The sequence below is a fragment of the Salvelinus sp. IW2-2015 genome, linkage group LG27 (assembly GCF_002910315.2).
Source record: "Salvelinus sp. IW2-2015 linkage group LG27, ASM291031v2, whole genome shotgun sequence".
Classification (NCBI taxonomy): Eukaryota; Metazoa; Chordata; class Actinopteri; order Salmoniformes; family Salmonidae; genus Salvelinus; species Salvelinus sp. IW2-2015.
In genome coordinates this window covers 2,926,981-2,947,073 of record NC_036867.1, presented here as the reverse complement: position 1 = coordinate 2,947,073, position 20,093 = coordinate 2,926,981, and the positions used below count along the sequence as shown (strand labels likewise).

The following is a 20,093-nucleotide window of genomic DNA, read 5'->3' as shown; positions in this document are numbered from 1 at the left end:
TTTATTTAACTGGGCAAGTTAAGAACAAATTCTTATTTACAATGATGGGCTACCCAGACAACGCTGGGCCAATTATGAGCCGCCCAATGCCCTGCTGGATGTGATACAGCCTGAAATCGAACCAGGGTCTGTAGTGGCACCTCTAGCACTAAGAAGCAGTGCCTTAGACCGCTGCGCCACTTGGGAGAAGTAGTGGTGCTGAGGGTGCTGCAGCACCCCCTGAAAAATGTGAATTAAAAAACGATATATATATATATATATATATATATATATAAAAATATATACATAAAAAATATTACACAAGTTGTGCACTGAGCCTTAGCGTTGGCAAATTTGTTTTTTAAATCTGCTGTGCTTCAGATAAAGTAATAACTGGAAAAACTACATTATTTCCAGCAGCTGTACATTTGGTGCACGAGAAGAGCTTAGGCATATTTTAAATGTTTTCTCAGATGTATTTTCATGTAAGGAAAATTCAAAGCTTCCCAATCGCAAAACAAAACCAACCCACAATGCCAATATTACAGGTCAACTTCACTGCCAAACATTGCCTGCACAAATATTCCTCAGAAATGGCAGAAGACTTGAAAAAAGCCTTTTGGGTCAGTTTAAGTAGCTTATGTTAGCAGTGGCTTTTGAAACATATCTGAATAGTGGATCACTGTCTCTTTGGGCAACAAACAATACTTTCAGGGCAAGGAAAAAATGTATTTAATGAAGCCTCATACACTTTATAAGGTCTATAAAAATGCTTCAGGAATCATTCATCAGCAAACAACACGCTAGTCCCTTTTTATATAACCGTTTATGCTGGATAATATTGTTTATAAATAATTTGTGAAGTATCCATGTATTTCTTATGAAGACTTTATGAGTGTTCTAAAAAGGCTTTATAAAGTGTTGATTGTCCAATGGGATCCTGTTTTAAAGTGTTTTGAGTCCAGCTTGTCAGAAACATAACAAAAGATCATTATGTCTGATTGTGTAGAGTCAATGAGTCCATTAGGTTGTCAGAAGAAGCTATGCTGCAGAAAAAATCATCATAGTCTGCACTGCTCTTAAAAAAATGCAATAAAGGATATGTACAGACAGGCATACTTGGGGGAGGAGAGGACATAAATCAAATCAAAGTTTATTGGTCACGTCCACAGGGTGTAAATGGTACAGTGAAATGCATAGACTTTACAACAAATTTATCAGTGTCATCCAAGATGGCTTTTTGCTGGATTGTTTGTATTAGGGTTGTTGAGGTCATTTTTTTTCGACCCAAGGGACAGTGGCATAGCGCAGTTTTGCTGGATTTATGTAAACTCCATCAGACATCCTAAAAGGCATTTCATTTTTACAAGTATTGTCCAACAAGTGCTTAAAGGCCTTGATTGTTTAATTATAACATTACATTATTCAAATATGTAATACAAATCTCCAAACTTCTTTTTGTTTTGTTTTAGACCACTATTAAATGGTCCAGGGATCATTTCGTTAGCATTTTGGCAAGTTTTTCTAGATTTAGTACATGAAACAACATTTATAAAGGAACATTATCTCTTAGGTCTAGCACAGCAAATAATTCAATTGTTTAAGCATATGTTGCAGAACAGTAATTAAAATATTTTTGCCTCTAAAAATGTAATTGTATTACAAAAATTTTGTAAAATATGGAAAAAGATTCATTTGAAAATCCCAATAAAAACATAACCATTCTATCAGATCTTTCAGCACTCTGACGGAGTTGACGCTAGACAAAAATCTGACGGAGTTTATGTTTTGCGGAGTTGACAAAAATTGCATTTTACTTCTATATTCAAGTGGTATACACTAGCAATCCCAAGGGATCGACCTGGGACCTGGAGAAAAAAAACGGTTCCCTTCAAGTTGTGGTAAATTGATTTTATTTCCAACTCTCCTCTCTGTATGTCCTCTGTGACTGGTACTGTAATTACCAAATTTTCTGTTTTACTAAATTACACAGACAGTAAATTCTCATTGCGTTTGCAAATGGCCATTTGTGGCCACTCTAACATGCACTGTTGACCTTGGAGGAGCATCTGTTAGTTATAAAGCAGACCAAGCCTGCTGGTGATATTGTCCCTAGGCCTGCTGTTGATAATGTCCCTGTGTTAATATTCATTAGCAGTGGACGGCACCGTGCCTGGCATTCAGTCTCTGCTGATGTTCTGCAGTTGGTCCATGCCTCCTCGGCTGTCCCATTCTCTTGACTGTGTACCCGTGGTGAGATTCAGATTTGCTCATTTGAATCAATATACAGATTTAGGATCTTCATTTGATCACCATGTTGTTGCAGGAAATGTAAAATCGTAGCGTATTCAAGGTTTAAAAAGTAAAAGTTTGTAATTTCCCCTTAAAAATGTCAGACTTGATTTTCTATCAACCCCTACAAAAATGTAAATTAATTATAATCCACACAATAATTCACATTTCCTGTTGCTGCAGGATACTGCTCTGAGAAACTGGTCAAATGAAGATCTTACATGTGTAGATGGCCGTGCATTTTGGAGAGAGTTCCATCTAACTCGCTGACATGTCCGCATGCTTTGTTTCTCTCAGCGCAGAACATAAACGAGGATCAAAGGTCCTTCACTTTCTCTCATTCTATTTCTTTCTCTCTCTCTAAACAGAGCGCCACAGATTCCCTGGGGATGTCCATGAGAAGACATATGTCTCATGAATAACATGTTAACAAGCACTGTAAATATCATTTTCAAGCTGGTATGTTTGGTAACGGATGGCTTGATTAGAGAAAACTTAAGCAATGTCTTGACAATACGAACTACTGGACATAATATGAGGTATTGTACAAGGTACAGAGAGGGAGGGAAGGGTTGGTGGAAATGGCTGTTACACCCTGTAAAGATCATTTGTCTCTCACATAAACATCTGGCCAGTTGGTAATAGAGAGGTACCTAGATGGAAGTAGCTACCCTTTGTCTTGATGACAGCTTTGCACACTCTTGGCATTCTCTCAACCAGCTTACAGCATGCATTTAAATTAACAGGTGTGATTTGTTAAAAGTTCATTTGTGGACTTTATTTCCTTCATAATGTGTTGTGACAAGGTAAGGGTAGTATACAGAAGATAGCCCTATTTGGTAAAAGACCAAGTCTATATTATGGCAAGAACAGCTCAAATAAGAAAATAGAAACACTAATCCATCATTACTTTAAGATATGACGGTCAGTCAATCCGAAAAAAGTCAAGAACTTTGAAAGTTTCTTAAACTGCAGTCGCAAAAAACATCAAGCGCTATGATGAAACTGGCTCTCATGAGGACCACCACAGGAAAGGAAGACCCAGATTTACCTCTGCTGCAGAGGATAAGTTCATTAGAGTTACCAGCCTCAGAAATTGCAGCCCAAATAAAAGTAATGGACACATCTCAACATCAAGTGTTCAGAGGAGACTGTGTGAATCAGGCCTTCATGGTCGAATTGCTGCAAAGAAACCACTACTAAAGGACACCAATAATAAGAAGAGACTTGCTTGGGCCAAGAAACATTAGACCGATGTAAATCTGTCCTTGGTCTGATGACTCCAAATTTGTGATTATTGGTTCCAACCACTGTGTCGTTGTGAGACGCAGAAGAGGTAAACAGATCATCTCCGAATGTGTGGTTCGCACCATGAAGCATGGAGGTTGAGGTGTGATGGTGTGGGGGTACTTTGCTGGTGACACTGTCTGTGATTTATTTAGAATTCAATGCACACTTAACCAGCATGGCTACCACAGCATTCTGCAGCGATACGCCATCCCATCTGGTTTGTGCTTAGTGGGAATATCATTTGTTTTTCAACAGGACAATGACCCAACACACCTTCAAGCTGTGTAAGGGCTATTTGACCAAGAAGAAGAGTGATGGAGTGCTGCATCAGATGACCTGGCCTCCACAATCACCCGACCTCAACCCAATTGAGATGGTTTGGGATGAGTTGGACCGCAGAGTGAAGGAAAAGCAGCCAACAAGCATTCCAAGTGAAGCTGGTTGAGAGAATGCCAAGAGTGTGCAAAGCTGTCATCAAGGCAAAGGGTGGCTACTTTGAAGAATCTCAAATATAACATATATTTTGATTTGTTTAACACTTTTTTGGTTACTACATGATTCCATATTTGTTATTTCATCGTTTTGGTGTCTTCACTATTATTCTACAGTGTAGAAAATAGTCAAAGTAGAAAAACACTTGATTGATTAGGTGTGTCCAAACTTTTGACTGGTACTATACCTGGACATATAATATATTTACTATAAAAAATAATGTCTTGAATCCTCAAATAACACATATTAAGGAGAGAAATACATGTTTTTGTCTTTGGTCAATGGCTCAATTCTTTCATAAATGTAGTCAACTGAAATTTTCGAAAGCCCTCACTGTATTACTCATTAGACTATACTTTGAGCTATGCCAGGAGATACCTATTTGATATTATGTTTTGAAAAGAGATAGGCTATTCTATGATGGCATCTAATCCAACTTGAGGCCTTCGAGGCCTTCGACCTCATGGCTTGGTTTTTGCTCTGATAAGTACTGTCAACTGTAGGACCTTATATAGACAGATGTGTGCCTTTCCAAATCATGTCCAATCAATTGAATTTACCACAGGTGGACTCCAATCAAGTTCTAGAAATATCTCATGGATGATCAATGGAAACATACTGCACCTGAGCTCAATTTCGAGTCTCATAGCAAAGGGTCTGAAAACTTATGTAAATAAGGTATTTCTTTGTTTATTTTTAATATATTTGCAAAAATGTTGAAAAACCTGTTTTCGCTTTGACATTATGGGGTATTGTGTGTAGATTGATGAGGAAAACATTTATTTAATACATTTTAGAATAAGGCTGTAACGTAACAAAATGTGGAAGAAGTCAAGGGGTCTGAATACTTTCTGAATGCACTGTATATGCCAAATCAACACTAGAAAAATGTCCCTCTGTGAATTTCAGTGTTTTGTAAATAAATAATTGTGCTGGGGATTCAGATTTTTTGCCCTACTGGATCCGATTAAGCCTCAATAAAACTCATAAAACTCAGCATGAATGACAGAGAATGCAATAGGGAGTCATTCAGGGGTGTGATAATCAGCCTAATCTGCTAAAGAGGTGAATGATGTTGTATCAGGCCATCAAGTTGGATTAGATGCCATCATAGAATAGCCTATCTCTTTTCAAAACATAATATCAAATAGGTATCTCCTGGCATAGCTCAGAGTATATTCTATGTAGAGCTCCAAGACAGGATTGTGTTGAGGCACAGATCTGGGGAAGGGTACCAAAAAATGTCTGCAGCATTGAAGGTCCCCAAGAACACAGTGACCTCCATCATTCTTAAATGGAAGAAGTTTGGAACCACCAAGACCCTTCCTAGAGCTGGCCGCCTGGCCAAACTGAGCAATCGCAGAGAAGAATTAGTCAGGGAGGTAACCAAGAACTCGATGGTCACTCTCACAGAGCTCCAGAGTTCCTCTGTGGGAATGGGAGAACCTTCCAGAAGGACAACCATCTCTGCAGCACTCCACCAATCAGGCCTTTATGGTAGAGTGGCCAGATGGAAGCCACTCCTCAGCAAAAGGCACATGACAGCCCACTTGGAGTTTGCCAAAAGGCACCTAAAAGACTTTCAGACCATGAAAAACAATATTCTCTGGTCTGATGAAACCTAGATTGAACTCTTTGGCCTGAATGCCAAGCGTCACGTCTGGAGGAAACCTGGCACAGTGTTTCCCTACGGTGAAGCATGGTGGTGGCAGCATCATGTTGTGGGGAAGTTTTTCAGAGGCAGGGACTGGAAGACTAGTCAGGATCGAGGGAAAGATGAACGGAGCAAAGTACAGAGATCCTTGATGATAACCTGCTCTCTGGAGAGACATGAAAATAGTTGTAGAGCAACAGTACCCATCCAACCTGACAGAGCTTGAGAGGATCTGCAGAGAAAAATGGGACAAACTCCCCAAATACAGGTGTGCCAAGCTTTTAGTGTCATACCCAAGAAGACTTGAGGCTGTAATCGCTGCCAAAGGCACTTCAAAAACGTTCTGAGTAAAGGGTCTGAATACTTAAATTACATTCGCAAAAATGTCTAAAAAACAGGTTTTGTTTTGTAATTATGGGGTATTGTGTGTAGATTGATGAGGGGGGGGAACGATTTCATCCATTTTAGAATAAGGCTGTAACATAACACAATATGGAAAAGGTCAGGGGGTCTGAATACTGTATGGGTGTGTGAGTATGCCTGTGGATGTGTGTGTCCATGTGTGTGTTTATCTGTGTGTGTGGACGGTTGAAGGGTGTTAGAGAACCATACTGGGTCAGCCAGCAGGCACAGATGCCACTCATTGGTGAGGGGGAAATTATCACTGGGCAGGCACAGCCAGGCAAACAGCCCCCTGGATCTGCAATGCCAACTAGCATTTGGATGCCAATCGCCTGTTCATACACAAACAGGCAGATGCATGCATTCACACACAGTGGGCACATTTTATTTTATTTTACTAGACTACCTACACTGCAATACAGTATTCTTTGATTTATCCTACAGTATGTTTCTTAAGTCAACTTTTTAAGTAGGAAAACTGTTATGAGCTTCCCCAAGATGTTGTACAATAATTATTGTGCTGAAATTATAATTTTAGTGGAAATATGTTTTATTTTGGCTTTAAGATCCAAATCTTAGACTGCCTCCAAAAGCAAAAAGTTTACCAACAGGTAGAGTGGGGCTACACATGTTTTTCTGTCTGGAACTAATCCCACCTTTCGCTTCTCACACACATTTATTCAGAAATTATACTGAGTGCCTTTAAGAACTGGGTCAGTGAATTGATAGGACACTGGCTTGTTCTGATAAGACTGAAAGGGCAAGAGACGGCAGGGGAGTCTTTTACCTGATGAAGTGTGTTAAGTTGCACCAGTTCTGGGGATCCACGTAAGCCATCTCTCGCTTGAAACCCTCTCCACACATCTCCATCTCCGACAGCAGCTGGGTCTCGTTGCACAGAGCCACACTAGGCCTTCGTGGTATAGACTCAACATTGATATTCTCGGTGGCTGCAGGACATAAAAAGGTCCAAATTACAGAATGAAACATGACCTTCAATGTTCCACAGTAACATTAGGGTCGTGTTCATTAGGTCAAGCAACAGAAAAAGTTCTGCAACTGAAAACGAAAATTAGTGTCCAGATAGTTCCTCCCTGTTTTAGTCAGTTTTCTTTCCATTGCCTCATGAACACAACCCAGAACTGAATATACTTCTGGCACAGGGTTTGTCAGAAGTCAGGAAATCTGAATTTTGTCCATTTTGACTATTATTGTTATCACAGGGTTAAAATGACTTCTTATAAAAACATTAAAAGTACAGCATTTGTAAGCTGTGTTCCACAGTGTTTCATGTCTTCAGAAGGAGATGTAAGCTTAACTTACCTGACAATCCTCTTGTCATCCAAGAGTTCACTGTCAAAGACAAAATCACACAGAGACTTGAAACAGTGTTAGTAGTCATGACAACAGTCTCATTGAAGCATGACTTTTTGGGACCAACATTAAAGATGCAATATGCAGAAATCACTCTGCCATTTCCTAGTTGCTAAAATTCTAATAGTTTGCCTAATTTAAAATGATGTGACCAAACAAGCAATGTATAGTGTAGAGAACCATTGTATCATCTAAATCACTCTGAAATATATTTTCAATTACCCAAAATATTGTATTTTCAGCTGTTTGAAGCTAGTGTGCAAAACCGAAAGTAAAAGATGCAAAAACAAAACTTAAGAATGGGAAGCATAGAAAAAGTGCAAATAGTACAGATGTACCTCTTCTTAGACTTGCTTTCAATGAAAATGACAGATCTAGAACACAATTTTCTACGTGAATTTGGTCGGGTCGCCGAAAAAGCTACATATTGCAGTTTTAAACGTTGTTGTCAAAACACAACTGAAACATATATAGACCCTTTAACATTAAACTGACAATTCTGACCAGCTGGCCTGTCACGTTCTGACCTTAGTTCCTTTTTTATGTCTTTATTTTAGTTTGGTCAGGGCGTGAGTTGGGGTGGGCATTCTATGTTGTTTTTCTATGTTTTGTTCTATACGTTATATTTCTATGTGTTTGGCCTAGTATGGTTCTCAATCAGAGGCAGGTGTCGATCGTTGTCATACTTAGGTAGCCTGTTTTCCCACTATGGGTTGTGGGTAGTTGTTTTCCGTTTTAGTGTTTTCACCATTCGGGACTGTTTCGGTTTTCATTTTGATTTTCTTGTTCTTTTTGTATTCATTCTCATTAAAAGTTATTATGGATACGTACAACGCTGCATTTTGGTCCTCCTCTCCTTCCACCAACGAAAGCCATTACATGGCCCTTACCTTTCCCATTTTAAACACATCCTGGCTGACAAAATAATTAAGAAACATGAATCCACAGTTTATGAAACAGTTGTCTGAGAATCGCTAATTGAGTAAATGATGGCGAGAAGAACAAATTCATTAAAGAGTTTTCTGGAACAATGCCAAGCTGTCTGATGTCAGTTGTTGCTGCTGCTGCTGTTGTCATGCACAAGCGCACACTGCATGGCCATGCACGACTCCAACACTATCATCAAGTTTGCCGATGACACAACAGTGGTAGGCCTGATCACCGACAGCGATGAGACAGCCTATAGGGAGGTCAGAGACCTGGTCATGTGGTGCCAGGACAACAACCTCTCCCTCAACGTGATCAAGACAAAGGAGATGATCGTGGACAACAGGAAAAGGAGGACCGAGCACGCCCACATTCTCATTGACGGGGCTGTAGTGGAACAGGTTGAGAGCTTCAAGGTCCTTGGTGTCCACATCACCAACAAACTATCATGGTCCAAACACACCAAGACAGTCGTGAAAAGGGCACGACAAAGCCTATTCCTCCTCAGGAGACTGAAAAGTTTTGGCATGGGTGGCTGCACCATCGAGAGCATCCTGACTGGTTGCATCACTGCCTGGTATGGCAACTGGTCGGCCTCTGACCACAAGGCACTACAGAGGGTAGTGCATACGTCCCAGTGCATCACTGGGGCCAAGCTTCCTGCCATCCAGGACCTCTATATCAGGCGGTGTCAGAGGAAGGCCCTAAAAATTGTCAAAGACTCCAGCCACCCTAGTCATAGACTGTTCTCTCTGCTACCACACGGCAAGCGGGACCGGAGCGCCAAGTCAAGGTCCAAACGGCTTCTTAACAGCTTCTACCCCCAAGCCATGAGACTCCTGAACAGTTAATCAAAGGGCTACCCAGACCCCTCTTTTACGCTGCTTCTACTCTCTGTTTTTAATCTATGCATAGTACCTACATGTACATATCACCTCAATTAACTCAACTAACCGGTGCCCCCGCACATTGACTCTGTACCAGTACCCCCTGTATATAGCCTCCCTTGTTATTTTACTGCTGCTGTTAATTATTTGTTACTTTTATTTTAAATGTTTTACTTATCAATTTTTTACTTAACACATATATACAGTGGGGAGAACAAGTATTTGATACACTGCCGATTATGCAGGTTTTCCTACTTACAAAGCATGTAGAGGTTTGTAATTTTTATCATAGGTACACTTCAACTGTGAGAGACGGAATCTAAAACAAAAATCCAGAAAATCACATTGTATGATTTTTAAGTAATTAATTTGCATTTTATTGCATGACATAAGTATTTGATACATCAGAAAAGCAGAACTTAATATTTGGTACAGAAACCTTTGTTTGCAATTACAGAGATCATACGTTTCCTGTAGTTCTTGACCAGGTTTGCACACACTGCAGCAGGGATTTTGGCCCACTCCTCCATACAGAACTTCTCCAGATCCTTCAGGTTTCGGGGCTGTCGCTGGGCAATACGGACTTTCAGCTCCCTCCAAAGATTTTCTATTGGGTTCAGGTCTGGAGACTGGCTAGGCCACTCCAGGACCTTGAGATGCTTCTTACGGAGCCACTACTTAGTTGCCCTGGCTGTGTGTTTTGGGTCGTTGTCATGCTGGAAGACCCAGCCACGACCCATCTTCAATGCTCTTACTGAGGGAAGGAGGTTGTTGGCCAAGATCTCGCAATACATGGCCCCATCCATCCTCCCCTCAATACGGTGCAGTCGTCCTGTCCCCATTGCAGAAAGGCATCCCCAAAGAATGATGTTTCCACCTCCATGCTTCACGGTTGGGATGGTGTTCTTGGGGTTGTACTCATCCTTCTTCTTCCTCCAAACACGGCGAGTGGAGTTTAGACCAAAAAGCTCTATTTTTGTCTCATCAGACCACATGACCTTCTCCCATTCCTCCTCTGGATCATCCAGATGGTCATTGGCAAACTTCAGACGGGCCTGGACATGCGCTGGCTTGAGCAGGGGGACCTTGCGTGCGCTGCAGGATTTTAATCCATGATGGCGTAGTGTGTTACTAATGGTTTTCTTTGAGACTGTGGTCCCAGCTCTCTTCAGGTCATTGACCAGGTCCTGCCGTGTAGTTCTGGGCTGATCCCTCACATTCCTCATGATCATTGATGCCCCACGAGGTGAGATCTTGCATGGAGCCCCAGACCGAGGGTGATTGACCGTCATCTTGAACTTCTTCCATTTTCTAATAATTGCGCCAACAGTTGTTGCCTTCTTACCAAGCTGCTTGCCTATTGTCCTGTAGCCCATCCCAGCCTTGTGCAGGTCTACAATTTTATCCCTGATGTCCTTACACAGCTCTCTGGTCTTGGCCATGGAGAGGTTGGAGTATGTTTGATTGAGTGTGTGGACAGGTGTCTTTTATACAGGTAACGAGTTCAAACAGGTGCAGTTAATACAGGTAATGAGTGGAGAGCAGGAGGGCTTCTTAAAGAAAAACTAACAGGTCTGTGAGAGCCGGAATTCTTACTGGTTGGTAGGTGATCAAATACTTATGTCATGCAATAAAATGCTAATTAATTACTTAAAAATCATACAATGTGATTTTCTGGATTTTTGTTTTAGATTCCGCCTCTCATAGTTGAAGTGTACCTATGATAAAAATGACAGACCTCTACATGCTTTGTAAGTAGGAAAACCTGCAAAATTGGCAGTGTATCAAATACTTGTTCTCCCCACTGTATCTATTTTTTCTTAACTTCTTAATTAAAGCATTGTTGGTTAAGGGCTTGTAAGTAAGAATTTCACTGTAAGGTCTACACCTGTTGTATTCGGCACATGTGACAAATAATCATATAATGTTGAAGCTGAGGAGATGGCTGTAGCTATTATTCCTTTGCACACTATCGTTCTGACCTGAACCAAACCATGCAAGGATTTTTACTTTTCACATTGTAATTTTTTAAGCACGATTCCAGCAACTAAGGTGGATGCGTAAACAGGCCAGCTCAGTACAGCTTGGTTTTTTTCTGCTTGGATCGGCTCAGTAGTGTGAAAAGCCCTTAACTGTGTGCTGCGGTGGCTGTCTGTGGCAGTATCTCAGATAGAGTTTAGTGATAAGGGAAGGATAAAGAAATGGTGACTGCCACTGCTCAGAGCTCCTTTCTGTCTCTTAGGACACCTTTCGTTCTCTCGGCTGAACCTGTGCCCCCACCCCGAGGGGGCTCTCTCTGATGAATATTTACTCCATCAAGAGTCCACCCCCTGCCGTGATTACTAATACAGCAATGTCGCATCTGACTCTCAGCGTATGGCGGGAGTATAGGATAGGATAGGAGGTAGAACTTTTCTCAGAGCTTTTAATACAGTGTTTGTCAAACCTCTCCTTGTGGAGCTCCATATGTTTCACAATGTTGTTGTTGCCCTGAACTATCAGACCTGACTATCAGACCTGACTACCACACCTGACTAGAACACCTGGCTACCACACCTGACTACCACACCTGACTACCACACCTGGCTACCACACCTGACTACCACACCTGACTACCACACCTGACTACCACACCTGACTACCACACCTGACTAGAACACCTGACTAGAACAACTGACTATCACACCTGACTACCACACATGGCTACCACACCTGACTACCACACCTGACTACCACACATGGCTACCACACCTGACTACCACACCTGACTAGAACACCTAACTAGAACACCTGACTAGAACACCTGACTAGAACACCTGACTAGAGCACCTAATTAGAACACCTGACTCGAACACCTAACTACAACACCTGACTAGAACACCTGATTAGAACACCTGATTAGAACACCTGACTAGAACACCTGACTAGTACACCTGACTACCACACCTAATTCGACTAGACTAAGGGCTTGATGATTAGCTGACAAGTTCAATCAGGTGTGCTTGTTTGACAGAGTGGAAATTGACAACCCTCTGCACCGTAACACAACATACTCCAGAAGCACCTTCTGGTTGTCGGGAGATGGTACTTGTAGCTCTCAGGAAGACGGTGCTCGGTTTTCAAATTCATGGAACGGGCATCCCAAAGGAGAGGGTTGAGAAACGCTGCTTAGAGTGCATACACTACCACATCACAGGATAGAGAGGGAGGAGAGGGTTGAGAAACGCTGCTTAGAGTTGCATACATACCACAGCACAGGACAGAGAGGGGGAAGGAGAGGGTTGAGAAACGCTGCTTAGAGTGCATACACTACCACATCACAGGATAGAGAGGGAGGAGAGGGTTGAGAAACGCTGCTTAGAGTGCATACACTACACATCACAGGATCAGAGAGGGAGGAGAGGGTTGAGAAACGCTGCTTAGAGTGCGTACACTACACAGCACAGGACAGAGAGGGAGGAGAGGGTTGAGAAACGCTGCTTAGAGTGCATACACTACCACAGCACAGGACAGAGAGGGAGGAGAGGGTTGAGAACGCTGCTTAGAGTGCATACACTACCACAGCACAGGAACAGAGAGGGAGGAGAGGGTTGAGAAACGCTGCTTAGTGTGCATACACTACCACAGCACAGGACAGAGAGGAGGAGAGGGTTGAGAAAACGCTGCTTAGAGTGCATACACTACCACAGCACAGGACAGAGAGGGGAGGAGAGGGTTGAGAAACGCTGCTTAGAGTGCATACACTACCACACACAGGACAGAGAGGGAGGAGAGGGTTGAAAACGCTGCTTAGAGTGCATACACTACCACAGCAAGGACAGGAGGGAGGAGAGGGTTGAGAAACGCTGCTTAGAGTGCGTACACTACACAAACAGGATAGAGAGGGAGGAGAGGGTTGAGAAACGCTGCTTAGAGTGCATACACTACACAGCACAGGACAGAGAGGGAGGAGAGGGTTGAGAAACGCTGCTTAGAGTGCAATACACTACCAAGCACAGGACAGAGAGGGAGGAGAGGGTTGAGAAACGCTGCTTGGAGTGCTACACTACCACAGCACAGGACAGAGAGGGAGGAGAGGGTTGAGAAACGCTGCTTAGAGTGCATACACTACCACAGCAAGGAAGAGAGGGAGGAGAGGGTTAGAAACGCTGTTTAGAGTGCATCACACTACCACAGCACAGGACAGAGAGGGAGGAGGGGTTGAGAAACGCTGCTTAGAGTGCATACACTACCACAGCACAGGAAGAGAGGGAGGAGAGGGTTGAGAAACGCTGCTTAGAGTGCATACATTACCACAGCACAGGACAGAGAGGGAGGAGAGGGTTGAGAAACGCTGCTTAGAGTGCATACACTCCCACACAACAGGATAAGAGAGGGAGGAGAGGGTGGAGAAACGCTGCTTAGAGTGCGTACACTACCACAGCACAGGACAGAGAGGGAGGAGAGGGTTGGAAACGCTGCTTAGAGTGCATCACTACCACAGAACAGGACAGAGAGGGAGGAGGAGGGTTGAGAAACGCTGCTTAGAGTGCATCACTACCACAGCACAGGACAGAGAGGGAGGAGAGGGTTGAGAAACGCTGCTTAGTGTGCTACATACCACAGCACAGGACAGAGAGGGAGAGAAGGGTTGAGAACCTGCTTAGAGTGCATACACTACCACACACAGGATAGAGAGGGAGGAGAGGGTTGAGAAACGCTGCTTAGAGTGCGTAACACTACCACAGCACAGGACAGAGAGGGAGGAGAGGGTTGAGAAACGCTGCTTAGAGTGCATCACTACCACAGCAAAGGACAGAGAGGGAGAGAGGGTTGAGAACGCTGCTTAGAGTGCAGTACACTACCAACACGGATAGAGAGGGAGGAGAGGGTTGAGAAACGCTGCTTAGAGTGCATACACTACACAGCACAGGACAGAGAGGGAGGAGAGGGTTGAGAAACGCTGCTTAGAGTGCAACACTACCACAGCAAGGAAGAGAGGGAGGAGAGGGTTGAGAAACGCTGCTTAGAGTGCATAACACTACCACAGCACAGGACAGAGAGGGAGAGAAGGGTTGAGAACGCTGCTTAGGTGCATACACTACCACAGCACAGGACAGAGAGGAGGAGAGGGTTGAGAACGCTGCTTAGAGTGCATACACTACCACACACAGGATAGAGAGGGAGGAGAGGGTTGAGAAACGCTGCTTAGAGTGCGTACACTACCACAGCACAGGACAGAGAGGGAGGAGAGGGTTGAGAAACGCTGCTTAGAGTGCATACACTACCAAGCACAGGACAGAGAGGGAGGAGAGGGTTGAGAAACGCTGCTTAGAGTGCATACACTACCAAGCACGAGGACAGAGAGGGAGGAGAGGGTTGAGAAACGCTGCTTAGTGTGCATACTAGTAAATTTAGAAATTTCCTCCCGCAGGATATGTGTTCAAAGCAGAGGGGTCTGTGATCGCTACGTGTGATAAGTTCAAACGGTATCGGGGCATGACACAAATACAGGGTCGTCACAATGAGTGTTTTCACAAATCAGTCCCCCCCTCTCCTGACAAACCTTCAATACTATGTACATCCCAGACACAAAGGCATTCAGCTTCCCTTATACCCACACAGTGTTCCCCCACGATTGTATAGGTGGCTCACAGCTCACTTTCTCCCCAGCTTAAAGACTTTGGCTATTATGGGTTTCAATTGACAGTTTTAGTTTCTGGAAATTGCTATGGGGGCCTTTGCATCTCGTATGAAAAGTCTGGAAGGGAAACACAAATAACACACGGATAACAAACTGAAACTGATAACACACTGATAACAAACTGATAACACACTGATAACACAATGATGACAAACTGATAACACACTGATAACACACTGATAACACAATGATGACAAACTGATAACACACTGATAACACAATAGAAAAGTAAAAATGAAAGTCACCCAGTAAAATCCTACTTGAGTAAAAGTCTAAAAGTATTTGGTTTTAAATATACTTAAGTATAAAAAGTAAGTGTAATTGCTCAAATATACTTAAGTATCAAAAGTAAAAGTAGAAGTAGAAATCATTTCAAATTCCTTATATTAAGCAAACCAGACGGCACCATTTTCTTGTTTTTTCAATTTACGGATAGCCACGGGCACGCTCCAACCCTCAGACATAATTTACAAACAAAATGTGTTTAATGAGTCCGCCAGATCAGCGGCAGTAGGGATGACCAGGGATGTTCTCTTGATAAGTGTGTGAATTAGACCATTTTCCTGACCTGCTAAGCATTCAAAATGTAACAAGTACTTTGGGGTGTCAGGGAAAATGTACGGAGCAAAAGTATAAAGTTGTCAAAAATATAAATAGCAAAGTAAAGTACAGATACCCAAAACAACGACTTAAGTAGTACTTTCAAGTATTTTTACTTAAGTACTTTACATCACTGCTGATACACTGAAACTGATTACACACTGATTACACACTAATAACAAACTGGTAACACATTGATAACACACTCATAACACACTCAATGTCATGGAAAGCACTGTATCTGTAGGTTAATAAGGAAGAGGAAGGTATTTCACTCTTTCCCTCCTGTGTCACACTTCAGCGATGGTTTTGCAAACATACGCCAGGACCAAAATAACATCCAACAGTCAATCCAGCATGAGTTAGCTCTGAGCACACACCATGAATATGAAATCTCTCTGGTAAACCAAGCGGGCCAAGGCGACAACACACCGCTGAGCTGCCTGCATAACCATTTGATAGTGTCAGAGGTACACAGCCTTCCCTGAGGTAGATAGTGGAGGCTGGGGAATGCCAAAGCCCTGCCACGATCAGTTGTAATGCAGCTTTGACTGTCACATTGGGTACACTGAATAGTTGACGGCTGTTCTTGTGGAAAGTAGAAAAACTTTCTTTTTTTTACCTTTATTTAAAGGTTAAGTCAGTTAACTTCTTGGAACTATAGGGGGTGCTGTTCCGCATTAGCATATTTGGGTCTCCAAATTAAACTGCCTCGTGCTAAATTCTTGATCGTACAATATGCATATTATTGTTATTATTGGATAGAAAACACCTTCTAGTTTCTATAGAAGTTGGAATTTTGTCTCTGAGTGGTACAGAACAATTTCTACAGCACTTTTTCATGACAGGGTTCAGATTTCAGAAATTTTACCTCTGATCTGGAGTCTGTTTTTAAGGCGACAGTGAATGCTATGAAGAAACCGACACTGCCTACGTCTTCCTCTGGGTGTCTGTACGTCATCACGTTTTGAATGAAATCGATGGGACATTCACAGCCATATAAAAGACCAAATGTATAGGGACCGCCCTTTCTCGTCGTGCGCCTGAAGCGTGAAGGCCATCGGACTTGCCTCGTTCCAAATCGTTGTCTAACCAGCAATATTTCTCCGGTCATGTTTTCAGTCGTTATAGTTGTTAAAAACATCATAATGTAGTTAATTTGAACCGTTTTTATAGCAATTTATATCCGTTTAGTGCGATTTTGAGGAATTTATTTTGTTGTGCACTCTGAAACTTTGGACACGTTTGGGGTGTCGGTCGTTGGTGGTGGACATTTCGAAGGACAGAGACATCTATCGACCAAAAGACGTTTTATAACATAGAAAGGATACATTGCCCAAGAATCTGATGGAAGAACAGCTCAAGTAAGCAATATTTAATATGATAAATCGTGTTTCTGTCGAAATATTTTAAACGCATATTTCGCCATTTGTTTGGTATAGCTTCACTTGGCGAACCCTGTATTGAAAAGTAAGGATAATTTAAAAAATGTAAATCAGCGGTTGCATTAAGAACTAATTTGTCTTTCGATTCCTGTCAACCCTGTATTTTTTAGTCAAGTATATGATTAGCTTTCAATTAAACAGATCACTCTGATAGATGACGTCAGACATATTGAGGCTTGATTTCCTTAGTAATTTTTATTGGTAAACCACGGTTTTGTATGGCTAAATATGCACCTTTTCGAACAAACTGTATGTATGTATATTGTAAAATGATGTTACAGGAGTGTCATCGAGAAAGATTCTGAGAAGGATAGTTGAAAAAATTAATATATTTTGGCGCGTGATTACGTTATAGCGCTCTTTGGCTGGAATCGATGCTCTGGTAACGTTTTGCACATTGTGGTATGCTAACTTATCGATTATTGTGTTTTTCGCTGAAAAAACGCGTTAGAAAATCTGAAATATGGTCTGAAATCACAAGAAACTGGGTCTTTCCATTTGCTATGCTTTGCCTATTTTTATGAAATTGTTTTATGATGAGTAAATTGGTCATACACGTTGCTCCATCTAGTAATTCTAGTCGATTTGTGATGGTCGGTGCAATTGTAAACTGTGATTTCTACCTGAAATATGCACTTTTTTCTAACAAAAACTATCCTATAACCATGAATATGTATCAGACTGTCATCTGAAGAGGTTTTTTCTTGGTTAGTGGATATCAATATCTTAGTTGAGCCGAATTGGTGATAGCACCTGAAGGAGTAAGAAACTGATGGAGTTAGAATAGTGGTGTATTTTGCTAACGTGTTTAGCTAATAGATTACATATTTTGTCTTCCCTGTAAAACATTTTAAAAATCTGAAATGGTGGCTTTATTCACAAAATCTGTATCTTTCATCTGGTGTCTTGGACTTGTGATTTAATGAATTTAGATGCTACTATCTACTTGTGAAGCTATGCTAGCTATTGCTAATCAGGTGTGTGGGGGGATGGGGGTGCTCCGGACCCGGGTAGAGGCTCGTTAGAGGTTAAGAACAAATTCTTATTTACAATGACGGCCTAGGAACAGTGGGTTAACTGTTAACGACAACAGTCACCCACGAAGCATCGTTACCCATCGCTCCACAAAAGCCGCGGCCCTTGCAGAGCAAGGGGAACCACTACTTCAAGGTCTCAAAGCGAGTGACGTCACCGATTGAAACGCTATTAGCGCGCACCACCGCTAACTAGCTAGCCATTTCTCATCGGTTACAAATGCATATGTGAGTTGAGATTGTTGAGACTGTTTAATTACAGCCTTGTTCCCCCTCACTTGGCAATAGATGACAGGGTTTATGAGAAGCAGCAACTAGAAATCTGAAGTCTCACATTAACCAATGAGGTGTCTCTTGAGTTATATTCCTGGTTTACATTTGCACAGCAGTGAGTCAAAGGGCCAAATCCATCCATTAAATAGATAAATTAAAACACAGCTTTTATAAGACTGGAGCTAGTAAACCCATGTCAGTCTCTCTTCCACACTACAAGGATATCATTCAGAAAGCTGAGAAATTCATTTGCATCCTGACTCGAAAATAAACATTCTTCTGGAGCCTAAAAACAAAAAACAAAAAGAAAAGGCTATTTCAAATGAAGAGACATTATTTGAATTAGTCGCTTCCTAGCAACCACATAATCCATTTTGTAGGCTATTAGGGAAGCTATAGAACCAACATGCTAGTTTCTGAAAATAAAAATAGAAGCATAGCATTGTGCCAAGTGCAGGGCCATCAAGCATAACACTTTTCATTGGGTTTTTATCTTCATATGGGAACAATGCTGTGACTGTCAACACCTCCCCGCATGCCCCCACCTCAACTCTCCATATGCCTGATATAGTCTTGTGGTTGAAACAATTAGATACACTATATATATACAAAAGTATGTGGACACCCCTTCAAATTAGTGGATTTGGCTATTTTAGCCACACCCGTTGCTGATAGGCGTATAAAATAAAATAATAACCTCCGTACCTTCAGGCTCTGATCAGGCCCTACACCCAAACAAGGGCACTGCGTTCATCCACCTCTGGCCTGCTCGCCTCCCTACCTCTGAGGAAGTACAGTTCCCGCTCAGCCCAGTCAAAAACTGTTCGCTGCTCTGGCACCCCAATGGTGGAACAAACTCCCTCACGACGCCAGGTCAGCGGAGTCAATCACCACCTTCCGGAGACACCTGAAACCCCACCTCTTTAAGGAATACCTAGATAGGATAAAGTAATCCTTCTAACCCCCCCCCTTAAAAGAGTTAGATTGCACTATTGTAAAGTGGTTGTTCCACTGGATATCATAAGGTGAATGCACCAATTTGTAAGTCGCTCTGGATAAGAGCGTCTGCTAAATGACTTAAATGTAAATGTAAATGTAAAATAGAGCACACAGCCATGAAATCTCCATAGACAAACATTGGCAGTTGAATGGCCTTACTGAAGAGCTCAATGACTTTCAACGTGGCACCGTCATAGGATGCCACCTTTCCAACAAGTAATTTCGTCAAATTTCTGCCCTGCTAGAGCTGCCCCGGTCAACTGTAAGTGCTGTTATTGTGAAGTGGAAATGTCTAAGAGCAACAACGGCTCAGCTGCGAAGTGCTAGGCACACAAGCTCACAGAACGGGACCGGCAAGTACTGAAGCATGTGGCGCCTAAAAATCGTCTGTCCTCGGTTGCAACACTCACACCCAAGGTCCAAACTGCCTCTGGAAGCAACGTCAGCACAAGGACTGTTCGTCGGGAGCTTCATGAAATGGGTTTCCATGGTGGAACAAGCATAAGATCACCATGAGCAATGCGAAGCGTTGGCTGGAATGGTGTAAAGCTCGCCGCCATTGGACTCTGGAGCAGTGGAAACGCGTTCTCTGGAGTGATGAATCACGCTTCACCATCTGGCAGTCCAGTGGACAAATCTGGGTTTGGCGGATGCCAGGAGAACGCTACCTGCCCCAATGCATAGTGCCAACTGTACAGTTTGGTGGAGGAGGAATAATGGTCTGGGGCTGTTTTCCATGGTTCAGGCTAGACCTTGTAGTTC

General features: G+C 42.4%; 1 protein-coding gene across 1 annotated transcript in view; it reads right to left on the bottom strand.

Moving 5' to 3' along the window:
• LOC111953754 (receptor activity-modifying protein 3-like) overlaps nucleotides 1–20,093 on the bottom strand; it is a 36,361-nt gene that overhangs the window by 7,486 nt on the left and 8,782 nt on the right. The window contains exons 2-3 of the mRNA XM_023973224.2: nucleotides 7,433–7,462; nucleotides 6,897–7,059 (exon numbers count right to left, since the gene is read on the bottom strand). Of these exons, the coding sequence (XP_023828992.1) occupies nucleotides 6,897–7,059; nucleotides 7,433–7,462 (193 nt within the window). The remainder of the gene's footprint in view (nucleotides 1–6,896; nucleotides 7,060–7,432; nucleotides 7,463–20,093) is intronic.